Source organism: Monodelphis domestica, chromosome 2, assembly GCF_027887165.1.
Source record: "Monodelphis domestica isolate mMonDom1 chromosome 2, mMonDom1.pri, whole genome shotgun sequence".
In the NCBI taxonomy this organism is placed as follows: domain Eukaryota; kingdom Metazoa; phylum Chordata; class Mammalia; order Didelphimorphia; family Didelphidae; genus Monodelphis; species Monodelphis domestica.
Window position 1 is genome coordinate 180,033,595 of NC_077228.1, and position 16,876 is coordinate 180,050,470.

The following is a 16,876-nucleotide window of genomic DNA, read 5'->3' on the forward strand; positions in this document are numbered from 1 at the left end:
CATTAGAATGTAAGTTCTATTTGGGCAAGGATTGTTGCATTCTTGCATTCTTATCCCCGTCCCTAGCATAATCCTTGGCACAATGCAAGAACTTAATAAATACTTGTTGACTTACTGACAAGAAAAAGAGTTCTCTTGAAAAAGAAAAAGAGGTCTTTTTTGTCATCTTGTTGAATCTTGCCATTGGTCAGAATGTAATAAAGTTATAAACAGAATTAAAAATTAAAGAAGGGGAAAGAGAACACTGAGATATTGACTACTATATCACAGACCGAGTTTGAAGAAAACATTTTATTTACTTTAAATTGTAAAAACCCAATTATAAATAATCTCTATTAGATATCAATATGATTCTTGATAGTAAAGTGGCTGATGATAAATAAATCTTTTTCTTGAATACTTTTAAAAAATCTCATTTAGCTCATGCACAGGCTGTCAGTCCAATTTCAATAAAATCTTTTCCTCAGATTTGACTCTTCATCTCAACTGTTCCACTTTAATATGTACTACCACCATTTCCCCAGTCTCCCAATCTAAAAACTTTGCAGTTGCCTTAAAAATGAATTGATGAATGAAAACAATAAAGTCAAAACATTCATCAGTTAAGTACCTACCTTCTAGATAAAATACATTATACTAGGCACTGAGGATAAAAAGATTTAGATATAGAAGTCTCTGTCCTCAAGAACTTAAGATCTAACAAGGGGGCAGACAATTGTAATTACATAGGGTGTTCCAAAAGATCTAGTGTAATTTTAAGGTTTACTAGCTTAAGTGCTTACAAAGTTTTATAGAATTTACAGAAGAGATCACTTAACTAACTTAAGCAGCTTGGGAGGTGGGATATATGCTTCAGAGAGAAATGGTCAGAGAAGATTTCATTGGTCTTAAAGAGAAAGATTTCCACAAATATTTAGAGAGAATACAGTAGAATGTGCATAGATGTATAGAGAAGAATGAATACTAGAAGAATTTTAACTAAAATGTACAGCATATAAAAAGTCCTATATCAAATATTGGGGCCAAACTATGGAGAATCTTAAATGTCAGCCTAAGGACTATGTCTGTTATTCATAATAGGGGCCCCCTAAATAATCTGAGAGGGACAATGTTATAACCAAATCTATGCTTTAAGACAGGATATGAAAGATGGAAAAGTTCTAAAAGACTAGGGGTAAAAAGAGCAGTGACGAAACATAATGCTAAGGCTGGAAGGAGAGTGGAGGATGATGTAGCTAGATCATGTAGAGATAGAATCTAAAGCCACTGAATGGACTGGGGGAATTAGGAAAATCAAAGATGACTGAGTTTTAAATTTTTTTCTTTTCTTTTTTTTTTAACCCTTACCTTCTGTCTTAGAATCACTACTGTGTATTGGTTCTAAGGTAGAAGAGTGGTAAGGGCTAGGCAATGGGGTCAAGTGACTTGCCCAGGGTCACACAGGTAAGGAAGTGTCTGAGGCCAGATTTGAACCTAGGACCTCCCATCTCTAGGCCTGGCTCACTCCACTGAGCCACCTATACTCATTTTTGTTGAATAAGTTATTCTTGACTCTGAGCCTATGGGGATACACACGAATACACACACACACACACACACACACACACATACACTTTGCTTTTTGGAATATCATGTTCCAAACCCTCTGTTCCTTTATAGTCTGATGACTGCTAAATTGTGTAAGATCTTGACTGTGACTTCTCAGTACCTGAATTCTTCTTTCTGGGTGCTTATATTTTTTCTTTTCTTAATTTTATTTAATTGATTAATTAGGAAAAATTTTCCACGGTTACATGATTCATGTTCTTTCCCTCCCCTCCTCCCATAGCCAACACATAATTTCACTGGGTTTTACATGTATCATTGATCAAGATCTATTTCCAGATTATTGATATTTGCACTAGGGTGATCATTTAGAGTCTACATTCCCAGTCATATCCCCATCAACCCATGTGTTCTGCTTGTAAGAGTTTCAATTTGTGATGGAAGCTCTGGATTTTGGCTATCATATTTCTGGAAGTTTTCATTTTGGAGTTTTTTTTCATGAGGTTAACTGATAGGTTCTTTCTAGTTCTACTCTGCCCCTCTGGTTCTAAGAGATTTGGGAAGTTTTCTTTTCTTTTTTAAACTCTTACCTTTCATCTTAGAATCAATACTATATATTGGTTCCAAGGCAGAGAGTAGTAAGAACTAAGCAATGGTGATTAAGTGACTTGCCCGGGAGTCACACAGCTAGGAAGTGCCTGAGGCCAAATTTGAACCCAGGACCTCTCATCTCTAAAGCCTAGCTCTCAATCCAAAAGCCATCTAACTGCCCATGGCAGGTTTCTTTTAAGATTTCTTGACATAGGATCTGTTTTCCAAGTCATTGGTTTTTGCTATAAGACACTTTACATTTTCTTCCTCAACCTTTTGACTTTGTTTTAAAATATTAAATCAGTGGATTCTATTTAGTATATTTGAATTTTCAGGGAATTTCTTGCCCGAGTAAGGTTTTTTATCTCTTGTACCAAGATGTTAATTCCCTTTCCAATTCCTTCTTCCATTGGTTTCATTTCTTTTTCCAGTTTTTTTCAAGCATTTTCATTCCACTTATAAAAATGTTTAAAATTTTTTTCTCTTAACATGTTTCATATCTCTTCCAGGGATCCTAGTTGAGTTTGTTTTTCTCTGAGGCAATGCTGGCAGATATTCTGATGTCATTCTCTTCTGTGGTTGTGTCTTGAGCATCTTGCCACATCACAATGAGGTTCTTTTTTCGTTTATCCATTCTTCCAGCCTACTTCCTGACTTTGGACTTAATAATAATAGTAATAGATAATATTTATACAGTGCCGGACACTATGCTAAGCACTTTTCTGGAAGGAAGGTCTGGGTTGGTAATATTGATACTTTTTTCGAGTACTGAGTATTTTATTATTTCAGGATCTCAGGGACAGTCTGGGGACTCTAAAAGCACTCAGTATCTCTAAGGGGTCTAAACCAGGGCAAAGTTTGCTTGCTGCCCTCCTGGTTTATGCTGTGCAAGTTCTTGACCGGGGCTTGGGACTGAGTAATAGAAGAATGCTACTAGATTTCACCCCTATCAGTCAGTTGGAAATTCTGTCAGTTCTGCGTGGCATAATTGTAGGCTTCTTTTTGGTATGGGTTTCCCACCTTGCTTATTCCTCTGCAGGCAAAGCTGACTCCCTTTCACTCCTCTCTGAATCTGCAATCTGAGACTGAGTAGTAGGCAACAAAGATGTCAGCTTGTACCTGTCTGAATGGCAGTGTCCCAGTGTGGGTCTAGAGAGGTTCTAGAATAGGTTCAGGACCAACTTTTGTGCTGGTACAATGTTTCTTCCTGGAAGCAGGATTTTGCTCTTGTCCCTGGTGGCTGAAGAACTCTGTCTCTCTAAGCTAATCTAAACTGGGGAAAGAATTCATTGTGCTTTTTTCTGGATTTCTCCAGAACTCAGTATGGAGCATTTTATACATGTTTGAAGTAAATGTGGACTTAAACCCTGCTGTATTGCTTCCTTCTCCTCTGCTATCTTGGCTCTTACTCCCCAACCCACTCCCTGTCCATGATTAAGGTTTCAAGCCTATATTTCTGAGAGAATGATGATTCTATCAACAAGTATAGCAAAACTGGCAAGAAACCAAAATGACGGGCCCTGTTTGAGACACAAAGTTTGTGGTGACAGTATAACATCTAAATGGAACTATCCAGAGAATGCTTGAAAGTGCTATATTAGAACTCAGGGGAGAATTTAAGGCTGGAAATAATCCGAAGACTGTAATCCTCAGAATAAAGGTAAAAATTGAAGCTATGGGAGTTGATAAAGTAGACAACAGGAATAGAGAGAGAAAAGAAGGTTGGAGACAGAAAGAGCCCTGGCAGAAAATTACATGTAAGGCACAGAAGGAGGAAACAGTGAATCAAAAGCAATAAGCATTTAATTAACCATCTACTATGTACCAGGAAATGTGCTAAACAGTGGAAGATACAAAGAAAGACAAAAGCAATCCATGATCCTGAGAAATTTATAATCTAATGGGAGGAGACAATATGTAAACAACTGAGTTCAAACAAAATAACCAGGAAAAATTGGGAGAACAGAATCAGGAGAGGCTTATTGCAGGGATTTCAGCTGAGAAAGTTAAGGCATGAAGATGAGTCAATGAAAATACACAGAATTGGGAGATGGAACAGTAAAGCAGCTAATGCAAGTGTACAAAGAAAGGAATATGGTCTAAGGAAACTAGAAAGGTAGGAAGGGCTTTAAAAGTAGAAAGGAGGATTTTATATTTGGTCCTAAAGGTAGTAGGGAGCCAATGAAGTTTACTGAATAAGAGAGTAGCATGGTCAGATCTGGGTTTTAAGATCACTAATAGCGGAGTAGAAGATAAAGTAGAGTGGGGAAGAGATGTGGCAAGGAGGTCAATCAACAGGTCAGTGCAACAGTCTAGGCATAAAGTGATGAGGGCCTATACCAGAGTGGTGGCAATGTCAGAAGAGAGGAAGTAGGAAATATACTGAGGGGAGGGGCAAGTGGGACAGTGAGGATGACACCTAAACAAGCCTAATTGCCTGGGAGGATTGTGGTACCTTTGAAAGTAATAGGAAAGCTAGGAAAAGGAAAGAGTTTGGGGGAAAATAATTTCAGTTTTGGAAATGTTAAGACACAAGAAATTCAATACAGGATGTCCAATAATATAGCAGTTGGAGAGGTAAGGCTGAAAGTTGAAAGGTTAAGGCTGGATAAAAAGATCTGAGATTAATCTGCATACCAATAAAACAGAGAAAAGACTAAAAAATGTAGGTAAAAAATCAGTAAAGGGGAGCAGCTAGGTAGCACAATGGATAGAAAGCCAGGTCTGGAATGGAGGGGGTTGAGGGGGTAGGAAGAGGATGACAACTGAGTTCAAATATGGCTTGACACTTCCTAGCTGTGTGACCTTAATGCCATTTAGCTAGCCCTTACCCATCTTTTTTTTTAAATCCTTACTTTCCTTTTCTTGATCCCTCATAGCTATTGGTTGTGCTCCTCCAAATTATCACTAAAAAAAAACTGTATTTACCTTTTAATTCAATGAAATGTAAGCTCATTAGGGAAAAAAAAACACAAACCTTAATTTTCCATCTTGGAATCAATACTAAGTATTACTTCCAAGACATACAAGTATTAAGGGCTAGGCAATGGGGGTCAAGTGACTTGCTCAGGGTCACATAGCTAGGAAGTGTCTAAGGTCAAATTTGAATCCAGGACCTCCCATCTCTGGGCCTGACTCTCAATCCACTGAGCCACCCAGCTGCCCCCACATCATGAATTTAGGGCTAAGACTGTAAAAGCCATCGAGTCTAGCCTCTCACTATAACAAAAGAGGGGAGTGAAGCACAAAAAGGTTAAGTGACTTACCCAATCACACAACTAGTAATCTGGGGTAGTATTTGTTGGGGTTTCTTTGATTGTTGTTTTTGTTTTTTTTTAAACCCTTACCCCTTCTGTCTTAGAATCAGTACTGTGTCTTGGTTCCAAGGCAGAAGTGCAGTAAGGGTTAGGCAACAGGATTTAAGTGATTTGTTTTGGGGTCACACAGCTAAGAAGTGTCTGAGGCCTCAGGGGTAGTATTTGAACCTAGATCTAAATTCAGTACTCTATTCTACATCATGATCCCTTCTCTAGTTCAAGTTATTCCAAATTATAATTGAATTTGGGAAGATGAGTCTTTCTGACTCTAAACCTGGCATTCTATCCACTATGCCACCTATTTGAAAAGAATATCATTCCTAAAATAACAATAGTACTCTATGCTTATTTTCAAAGTGCTTTCACATACATTATTTCATTTGATCTTCACAATAACACTGGAATACAAGCAGGGATAATTATGCTGTTTTATAGATGAGGAAAAATGAAGGGGAGAGACATTAAGTGATTTACTGAAAGATAACATTAATATTATTTATCTCACAGGATCCTGTCCTGTGAAGAAAAAGTGCTCTGTGGATCATAAGCACTGTATGAATATGAGGTATCGTGACTTTATGTCCTCTGTTCTAATCAAATCACCCTTTTCTCTCTTTCTTCCATTCTTACCAGTCTTTTTCTGTTCTCACTCTTGATTTTTCCCCCTTTACTTATAATTTCCAAATCTTATTCCTGAGCCTGAGGCCTACCTCCTTTATAAAGCCCATGATCCTTTGCTTTTAGAGATTATTTTACCTAACACTGATCTCTGATAGCTCTCTCCTCTAAACTCCTATCACTCTTTTAATCAGTTTACAACTTAGTATGAAATTGTCCTTTTGGATGATGGGGATTATTTACCCTCTTCATGAGGCAGGATGGGGCAGAGCCTGCCTAGGTGCCAGTAAGTCCTCTGACAGGTACCAACTGTATAACTTTTAGCAAGTCATTCAATTTCTCAGTACTTGGAAAAGAAACTGTTGTTCTACTTTCATAAAGTCATTTTCAACAGTGAAATACCAACTGCAAATCTCAACCTGAAATTCCACAATACCATAGGAATCTTTCTATATATAATAGTGTAAACACCCTTGGGGCAAGAACCACATCTTCCAGAAGCCCAATGAAGAGCAAATAGAAAAAGATTCGATTTGGTGAGGGTAGGAAAAGGGAGTGTGAAGAAATAAGGTGCTTTGAAACATGAATAATTTCTGTCTTTCTTTTTCTCTCTTTCTTTTTTTTTTTAATAAAAGCCCTTACCTTCCATCTTGGAGTCAATACTGTATATTGTCTCCAAGGCAGAAGAATGGTAAGGGCTAAGCAATGGGGGTCAAGTGACTTGCCCAGGGTCACACAGCTGGGAAGTGTTTGAGGCCAAATGTGAACCTAGGACCCATCTCTAGGCCTGGTAAACATGGATAATTTCTAACTAAGAACATTTACATACATACCAATTTCCTAGAATCTCATATATCTTATCAATGATTCATCTGATACATAAGGTACATAAATGCTATTATTTAAGATCATTCACACTATTAATAAGTTTATTAATGGAAATTTCATAGCTAGCCCTCCACAAGGTAGTTAAAAAACATGGTAAATGTCAGGTATAGTTATATACTTTTCCCTTACTTCAAATTTAAAAGTGAAACTCATTAGTATTCCTTATTCCCTCATTTATATTTGTAGAGATCATTTTAAAACTTGATAATATTAATGCCTACAAATTACTTATGAATTATACAGTGGGAGTCTGGTTTTAACAAAGACACTAACTAAAAGGTCTGTCATTCTTTAAGGAATTATTTGGCTTTTTTCTTTCATGAAATATCTTGGAATTTCCTTCAGTCTAAATTATCACAGATCATTCCCATAAGTAGACTTGCCATAAATATTTTTTTCCTCATGGAAGTCACAAACAGTTCTGAAAATGGTAATCAGTTGGAAACAATGTGGAAGTTACTCTTATTTATGGGATGTCCATGAAGCCAAGTTCCACGCTGTCCCTCACATGTTTTATATATTACTGACTCCATACTTTTGCATATGCCCTCTTGCGTACTCTTTACCTTTTTAACAAAGTATTACTCAATTTTTCAAGAAAGTCTTCCATGAATAGCACTAATTTTGCTAATTCATTCATACTTCTCGATCAATACTTATATATTCTACACGATAGTGTAGTCAAAACTGCAGTGGATTTGGGAGTCAAAGGACCAGAGCCTCTGCTATTTCCTCCTATGGGACAATAGGGAAGACCCTTAATTCTCTGGGCTTCATTTTCCTCATCTAGTAAAAGGAATTTAGCACTATCATGCAGAGCTGTTGTAAAGAAAGGGCTTTGTAAATCTTAAAAGTAGTCCCTATCTATCCTGTTTTGACTGCTGCATTTACTTGTCAGTAAGTAGTGGACTGTTATACAAAAGGCTCTTAGTCTCTTACATATAATTGTGAATTTCCAAACTAGATTTTGATTTCCATTGAGGGCAAGTACCATAGATCCTATTCCCTTGTGTCTCCCACAGATAATAAGATAGTTATTAACTCTTGAAGGTATATTATGGAGCTATTGAATATTCAGTAAAAATATTAACTTAAGGACAGTCAGGTAGCACAGTAGAGAGCCAGGCCTGAAGTCAGGAAGACTTGGGTTCAAATTTGACCTCAGACATTTCCTAGACATCACTTTAACCCTGTTTGCCTTAAAAAAAAAAAAACATACTTCTAAGTTATAACTATAGTTAACCATGTGAATATAGCACTTTTTTTTTAAACCCTTACCTTTCATCTTGGAGTCAATATTGTGTATTGGCTCCAAGGCAGAAGAGTGATAAGGGCTAGGCATTGGGGGTCAAGTGATTTGCCCAGGGTCACACAGCTGGGAAGTGTCTGAGGATAGACCTCCTGTTTCTGGCTCTCAAACCACTGAGGTACCCAGATGCCCCCAATATAGCATATTATAATCAATAAAATTATTTCCAAATATGGAGAACCAGGAATGTTAAACTTAAATACTCTCAAAATCACATATTAAAATTATCTATATTATACAGTATTTTTATTTATTTTGTTAGCTACTTTCCAATTACATTTTAATATGGTTTGGGCCTCACTTCCTAATGTTGAATGTGGGTATGTGGGCAGTGTGTTTGACACATCTAGCCACCCGCACAGAGAGATTAAATGATTTGCCCGGGGTCACACAGTAAGTGTCCATGATAGAACTTGAATCAAGATTTTCTTGGCTCCAAGACCAGCTTTCAATACACTACTCCCTATGGCCTTCCTTTTTGTGATAGTGATATCTCCATCTGTCTAAAAATAAAATTATTCATAAATATTAATAGGTCAAATACAAAAGAATATTATTTTCTATGATGGAATGCATTATCCTTCTACCAAAACCCATCATTTTCCTAACTTCCCTATTTTTCTTGAAAGCACAATACTTTTAGTAATCCAAGTTTGCAACCTTGGAGTCATACTTGAAGTCCTGTAGATTCTACCTCCATAACTCAATTTCTTCATCTTGTAAAATGAGAATAATATAATTTATAATAAAGGACTGTTGAATCAAATGAGATAACACTTGTAAAGTATTTTGCAAACTTTATAACTATAAAAATGCTGATGATTATCCACATTATTTATTATCTCTCCCATCTGTCCCCCCTCATGGTCACAAGCTACTTCAAGCTCACCCTCACCACCTCTCACCTAGAGCCTCCTATTTAGTTTCCTCTTCTTTAATCCCTCCTCCACTGAGCAGTTGATATTCCTAAAACACAGCCATACCACTAACCAAGCTCAGAAAAACTCAAATTGCTTCCTCCAGCTCTAGGACCAAATATAACAAACTCTTCTGTTTTACATTTAAAGCCTCTTAGACCTGGTTTCTACTTTTACCTTTTTCCAGGCTTATTATTCTTCCCAAGTCACTCTGTGCTCCATCCATCTATTTGCTGTTCCTCACACTCAGCATTCTATTTTAGGTCTCTGCCTTTTTAACAGGTGGCTAGAATATATCCCCTCCCCATTTCTTTCTATCTCTCCTGAACCCCAGCTTCTTTCAAAGTTAATTTCCAATATCACCTCCTACTTAAGGCCTTTCCTGACTTTACTCACATCTCTCCTCCAGCTGGCTTTCTAGTCCCATATCTATCATCTAGGCTTACTGGCCCATATCTCATTACCTGGTATTTATTTGTTGACTTATTTTTAAGCTGTTACCTTTCATCTTAGAATCAATACTGGGTATTGGTTTCAAGGCATAAGAGTGGTAAGTGCCAGGCAATGGTGATTAAGTGACTTGCCCAGGAGTCACACAGCTAGGAAGTGTCTGAGGCCAGATTTGAACCCAGAACCTGTCCTGACTCTAGCCACCTAACTTCCCCCTAACTAGTTTACTTTGTATGTATTTTACACTTGTCACTGTATTTGTTCCCCCTCACAATAAAATTTAATTTTTCAAGGGCAAGGTCACTTTTTATTCTTGTAGTTATACCTTTAGAGTCCAGTTCAATAGTAAGTGGTTAATAATTTGCTGTTGGTTTTTTTTTCCCCAGAAAAGTATAGTATAGTCTCAAATCAGAAGAGTAAAGACCATTTTTTAAAATTATGGTACATAGACATTAAAATAAAATTATCTGAAAAAACAAAATGTGATTTTTTTCTTGATTCTTTTCCAAAGACATCACAAGATCAAAGTCAACAATGAATGCTGGTAGAGTTGTGAATTGATCCAACCATTCTGGAGGGCAATTTGGAACTATGCCCAAAGGGTGTTAAAAGACTGTCTGCCCTTTGATCCAGCTATAGCACTGCTGGGTTTGTACCCCAAAGAGATAATAAAGAAAAAGACATGTACAAGAATATTCATAGCTGCGCTCTTTGTGGTGGCCAAAAAAAATTGGAAAATGAGGGGATGCCCTTCAATTGGGGAATGGCTGAACAAATTGTGGTATATGTTGGTGATAGAATACTATTGTGCTCAAAGGAATAATGAACTGGAGGAATTCCATGGGGACTATAACATCCTCCAGGAAGTGATGCAGAGTGAGAGGAGCAGAACCAGGAGAACATTGTACACAGAGATTGATGCACTGTGGTACAATCGAATGTAATGGACTTCTCCATTAGTGGCAATGCAATGTCCCAGAACAACTTGGAGGGATCTATGAGAAAGAACATTATCCACATTCAGAGGAAAAACTGTGGGAGTAGAAACACAGAAGAAAAACAACTGCTTGAATACATGGGTCGAGAGGACATGGCTGGGGATGTAGACTAAATGAACATCCTAATGCAAAAACACCAACAACATGGAAATAGGTTTTGATCAAGGACACATGTAATACCCAATGAAATTGCGAGTCAGCTATGGGAAGGGGAGGGGGAGGAGAGGGAGGGAAATAATATGATTCTTGTAACCAAAGAATAAGGTTCTAAATTGACTCAATAAATAATTTTTTTTAAAAAGTCAACAATGCACACATCTTTTGCTGTTTAGTCTAAAGTTTCCCTCTTCTCTTAAATGAAGTTTTGTTTTTGGAAATATACTTAAAATAATTAGACTTCTTTTGGTGAAATTTAAGAGCAAAAATTCGAAAGCCTGGAACATTTCACTTTTTCTCAATTCAAAAATAAGGTTAAAGCAGATAGATTCCTGCCCATTCTTAAACAGGTTCAAGTTACACATTTTACATAGTGTGATCAATATTTGAACTTCTTGTGATATAACTTCACTTTTATACAGCATGAGAGGGTTCTGCAATGTAGAAATGAGTCAAAGTGAGGAAAGGATTTTCACTGAACAAAAGAGGTACAGGGTAATACTGCAAAGTAAAATCAAGTATGTCTTAGTCACTTGTCTCTCCTGTCTCTTGTGCAGACAGCTGGTGCCATGGACAGAGTCAGGAAGAAGACCCATCTTCTCAAGTTGAAATCTGGCCTCAAATACTTATTCTCTGTGTGATCGTGCAAGTTATTTAACCCTGTCTGCCTCAGTTTCTTCATTGGTAAAATGAGTGAGAGAAGGTAATGGCAAACCACTCCAGTATCACTGCCAAGAAAATCCAAATTTGGTTATGAAGAGGGGGACACAGCTGAAAACACTGGACACAATAACCTCTATGTCACCTGGCAACCTCTAATTTTTGATCAACTGTCTTTATTAAAATTATTCATTTCATGACAGCATTTTGCTTTTATATAGTCTTTAAAACAACCACTATAAGTAAATTTTAGTAGTGAGTCTCTATCTTAGATACTCAGTGCATTCAGGAATAGTTTTTAAGTTATACAGTGTTTTTCAAACACATTCAACACATAACTTCAAGCTTCCTTTTTACCATAAATGTATCATTGAAGAGAAATTCATTTATCATCTACTATAACACCTTCGAGACCACTGCACAGGACTATAAACAGGTTTTCCATGTCAGCAAAAATAGCAAGACTCACAAGAAAAAGCAATGTTCAGTTACTCATCTTTAAATATATTTGTATATCATAAATATACAAATAATAAGTACATACTGAGATTTATGTGATACTTCACAGACATATCACATTCTACATACATTCTAATTTAATCCAATAAATATTGAAGTGCATAGAAATAACTTGCTAGCAGCCTGGGATGATGGGATGAACAGCATACTACAAATTAGGAAACTTGATTTCTAGTCCCAGTTCTGTGATTAACTAGTTTTATGAATGAATAACTAATTTGGTCAGTTACTCAACCTCACTAATTTGACCTTCCTTATCTGTGAAATGAGGAGAGTAATACCAATGAACCAAATTCATATGCAGTGATCATTTTCATTATGTACTTCTCAATCATGTTGTAGTAATTGTGTAACTACTATCAAATGGGAGGTCTTCAAAATTTGTTATCAAAAGATTGTCTATACTCGAGAGATTAGAATTCCATTGGGTGAGGCCACAGGATCTCCAACATACCTTCCAGCTCTACAAATCAATGGTTATCTTAGTTCCAGCCATGAAAAAATATGAGTTATTTTTCTTAGTATAAAAATTTAACTGCATACCAGAGTATTAGACATTCAAAGAACATTTTACAATTTACAAAGCACTCTGAACATCATCTTATTTTGTTCTTACTACAACCTTGTAAGGTAGACAGTATCACTCCTATTATACTCATTTTATAGATTAGGGAACTGAGCTTCAGAGAATTTAAGGGAACACCTCAGGTCACATAGCCATTAAGTGTGCAGTGCAAAGCCGGGATTCCAACATAGATCTATACTCCAATTCTAGGGGGGCTTTTTCTACTACTTTATTAAGAATTCCTGAATGTCTTACATATATAGGACCTTAACAACAACAATAATAATAACAATACTAATATTTATCTGATCCTCACAACAACCCTGGGAGGTAGGTGTTATTATTATCCCCTTTATGTAGTTGAGGAAACAAAGGCAGGCAGTTGTTACAGTATGTGAGCCCTGAGGTGATATTTGAACTCTACCTTACTCCAGGCCAAGAACTCTTAACCATCCTACCACCAGCTGCCTCTTTACTGCATGTACTATATACACATGACTTCATTTAATTATAACTTCTGATAGAATTTTAGGTCTAACACTTTCGTTGTAATTCTTTTTCTCTGATTTTTCTTATCCTCAACAGAATGATCACCAATGAAAATTGATCATAGAGCAAAGGACACAATCCTAAAGCTTGCTATGTAGTGCTTTGGATGAGACAATTAGTCATGAAGGATATACAACCATGGTTACTAGAAAGGAAATAAAATGAGCCAGATCTAGGTAGTTAACAACTGGTGAATAGTGAAAAATTTTAACATGCTACCTCAACAGAAACCTACTAGAATAAAGGTTAAGTCCATCTTTAGGTAAGCCTTTTCCTCTTCTTGATTGTTTAACCCAGTCCTGGCACATAATAAACATTTAATAAATAACTGCCAATGAAAATAAATGACAATTCAATGAATAAATGACTGACTGACAAATGAGAGATATTTCCAACACATTTTATAGTTTTAGGTTTGCCTTCATCTTTAAGGGGACTATAGTAGACTTTAAAATTCAAGTTTAAATGGTAACCTTCTAGATCTTAAAGTTAATCTCTAAATGATTCTTAAGTTCCTGATGTGAATAATAGCTTGGTGCTGGTGGGTGCCAGTTATATTAGTTGTAGCACCTAGAACAGCTCCAGGAACACAAATTTTTGGTTTCTTAAGGGTAAGAATTCTATTTTTTTGTCTTTTTATCCCACTGCCTAGCATAGTGCCTTGTAAATGAACAGACACTAAAAATGTTTGCTGAATTAAGCACATATTATTTTGAAATACAGAGGCAATAACCTCTGAAAAAGGTACCTGGAAAAATTTAGAGTTGGAGAATCCAGGCCTGTTTCTACTAGCAAAATAATCTTTTCATATACTAAGACCTTTAGAGACTCCTCAGAAACTGTTTAGTTCAACCCCTTTATTCTAATTTGAGGAAATCAGAACCTAGAGAGCAATGTCAGAAGTGAGATCTGAACCTAGATATTCTTAATCATTAAGCTATCCGTTTATTCCTCTTGAGGTACCCTGTTGGGGCTGTACTGACTGAACAGGTGGGAGCCAGAAGACAGAAGACATGAGGTTCTTTCCGTAGCCCTGCAAAGGTGCTGCCTGCAATAACCTTGAGAAAGTCATAACAGCTAAGCCTTAATTTTCCCCACTCCAAGTTGGTGGTCTGAGAAGCTAAGGCTTGAAACCATGGTTACAGGTAGGTGCATAGGCTGAGCTCACTGCTCTAAGCCTTGGGCCCTAGATCCCTTCTACAGGCAAGACCATCCAAAGAAGCCTGGGGGAGTCGCCTCTCAAACCTATACCAAATTCTTCAGGAGTTTCTCTCCCTCTTTGCTCACTAGTGACCCCGAGATATCCCCTTCCTCGCTGTCATATCCCTTGATAATCCATTTCCAGCACTTCCTTGCAACACCCCAAATTCTTCAAGCTTACTCAGTTCCCTACTTTAAAGAGACTCTAGACAGGGAAATATGCCAGGTAGAACGCCCCAGCCAGCCCCAGTCTGAGACCTCCGATATGACTCTTTCATCTCCCACCTTCGAACTCCATTACGGGACTTCTCCATCCAGCACCTGAGCCATCATTATGGTGCGCCCCAAAAACCCCACCACCACCTGGGACCCCCAGTTACAGCATCCTTGGATCCCCCACCAGGGACCAGGGACCATCGTTACTGCCCCCATAGGGTCCATCACACAGGACCATGGTTTCGGTACCCCCACTTTCCCACGCAGCACCCCAGAGTCCCCCTCAAGCAGGAACCCCATTACAGTGACCTAGTAGCCTCCACTTGGTATCCCCATATCCCCCACGCGAGACCATCGTTACAGCGCCCCTGCGTCCTCAGGAAAACCCTAAAGGCGACCCCGTGCATTCGCGCCTACTTTCCTCTAGAGACCCTCCGCCCCTCGTTACACCACCGCCGCAGCAGCAGCAGCAGCAGCTCTAGGGGGACCCTACACCTACGCTTCCGCCTCCCCACACCCCCCCCCTCAGGCTCCAGCTCCTTTCCCCGGGAGGGGTCCGTCCCCCTCCCCCCACTCCCCTACCACCCCACTATGCCGTTGCCGGCTCCCGCCGTGCTCACCTCCGCGGTGAGAGATGTGTTTACTGAGGAATCGCTGCTTCTTCCTCTGGTGCAGCAGGGTCGGGTACTTGAGTAGCAGGAACGAGGTCACTGCATAGCCCCCCAGGGTGGACAGCACGTAAATCGCCGCCGAGGACGACATCATGGGTAGGGAGGCCGCCCCTCTCAGCACGGCCCCAAACCTGACCCCGCGGCACTGCGAGGTAAGCGGCAAAGGCAGCAACAGCACCGGTAAAAGACCCGGCAGCTCCGTCGGCTGCTCGAGGTCTGTTCGCCCCCAGCCGGATCCAGGGCTCTAATACACTTGTCGGCGCAGGATCTACTGCGCAAGCGCGGCCAGGCCGGAGGTGGGGGGGTAGTAACAAAGGGGTCCCAACGCGCAAGCGCACATGGGTTACTCGAGAGAAGCCTCCCAAGAATATCCTTCACCTGCAGGAGTGAAATCACTTGTAAGTCATAAGAACAAACTCCCAGATTGGGGCAAAGGTTTGGAAATTTGCCATTTCCCACAATGGAATGCAGACTAAGATAATTATAAAACGTAATTTAAATAGTTATCATTAAATGCCACTTTATCACAAGATTAAGATAGATCCAGGATATGCCTTCCATTATTTACAGAAAGATTATTTACAGACTCATAGAAACATATTGACCATTAGAACTAGAAAGGGCTTTAGATGGTCCTATCACACAAGAATAAACTCAGGGCCCAGAAAGATGAAAATACTTACCCAGATCTAGTTACATTCACACCAGGCTGCCAGCAACCTATTTATGAAAATGAATGTGGGTTTTAAAGTCATTCAGTCCAATCATCAATAAACATAAAATTCAGAAAATGGAAATATGCCAAAACATAAAAAATTTGAAAAGATTATTAGGAAGCTGCAGGGAAGTCTTGAATCCTCACCCGGGTCTTACTTGGGTTCCTCAAATGTGAATGTTTATGTTTACATCTCAATGGACCATAATCTGAACGTTTATGCTTATATTTTCAATATGATATACAACTCTATGGACTTAGCCTAGGTACCTGCCCTTTCACCAAGCTGGCTGGACTGCTACCAGCAGTTCGGGTGTTAGTTTGAAACCTGTAAAAATAATATGAACCTCAAAGACGCTGAACAGGAAGACTCTAGCTCTCTCCTCTACCAAATGAACAAATAACATTTATTAAAAAAAAAAAAGTGGAAGCCCAGGTGCACCACATGTTTAAAAGGTTGAGCATTCAGAAAGCAACTTTATGTAGCTAATTGGTAATTTTTTTAAAAAGCTATTGCTTACAGAGGAAATGGCATCTTTTAAAATGGAATGATCATTATATAAAATCAGAGAAGTTAAACAAATGAAGCAGTTCAGAATTTGAGGAACCATTTACAAAAAAAAGAAGCCACTAAAGAAGGCGTTTTTTTTTTTGCACACAAGAAGGACTCTAGCCACAGATATGGTGGGACTAATAAATAATCCTTGTGCCAAAGGTACATTATGGGTCAAAAGACAACTGTAAAGAGGAAATTAATTATTTTAATTTTTTTAAATCCTTACCTTCCATCTTAGAATCAATACTGTGTATTGGTTCAAAGAGAGAAGAGTAGTAAGGGCTAGTAGATGGGGGTCAAGTGACTTGCCCAGGGTCACACAGCTAGGAAGTGTTTGAGACCACATTTGAACCTAGGACCTCCCATCTCTAGGCTGGGCTCTCAATCCACCGAGGTACCCATCTGCTCCCCCCCCCCCCCAAGTGAATTCTTAATA

General features: G+C 38.5%; 1 protein-coding gene across 5 annotated transcripts in view; it reads right to left on the reverse strand.

The window, feature by feature from the left end:
• GDPD1 (glycerophosphodiester phosphodiesterase domain containing 1) overlaps positions 1-16,876 on the reverse strand; it is a 64,060-nt gene that overhangs the window by 45,571 nt on the left and 1,613 nt on the right. The window contains exon 2 of one of the 5 annotated variants that reach the window (XM_056816495.1): positions 15,853-15,889. The exons of 1 other annotated variant lie outside the window; for it this stretch is intronic. Coding sequence is in view for 2 of the 4 variants with exons in the window: in XM_001362738.5 (XP_001362775.2) it covers positions 15,119-15,263 (145 nt within the window). In the remaining 2 variants the exon portion in view is untranslated. Of the gene's footprint in view, positions 1-15,118; positions 15,477-15,852; positions 15,890-16,876 lie in introns of those variants that run through there. 3 more of the 5 variants (XM_001362738.5, XM_007481789.3, XM_056816496.1) reach the window with 3 other exon arrangements.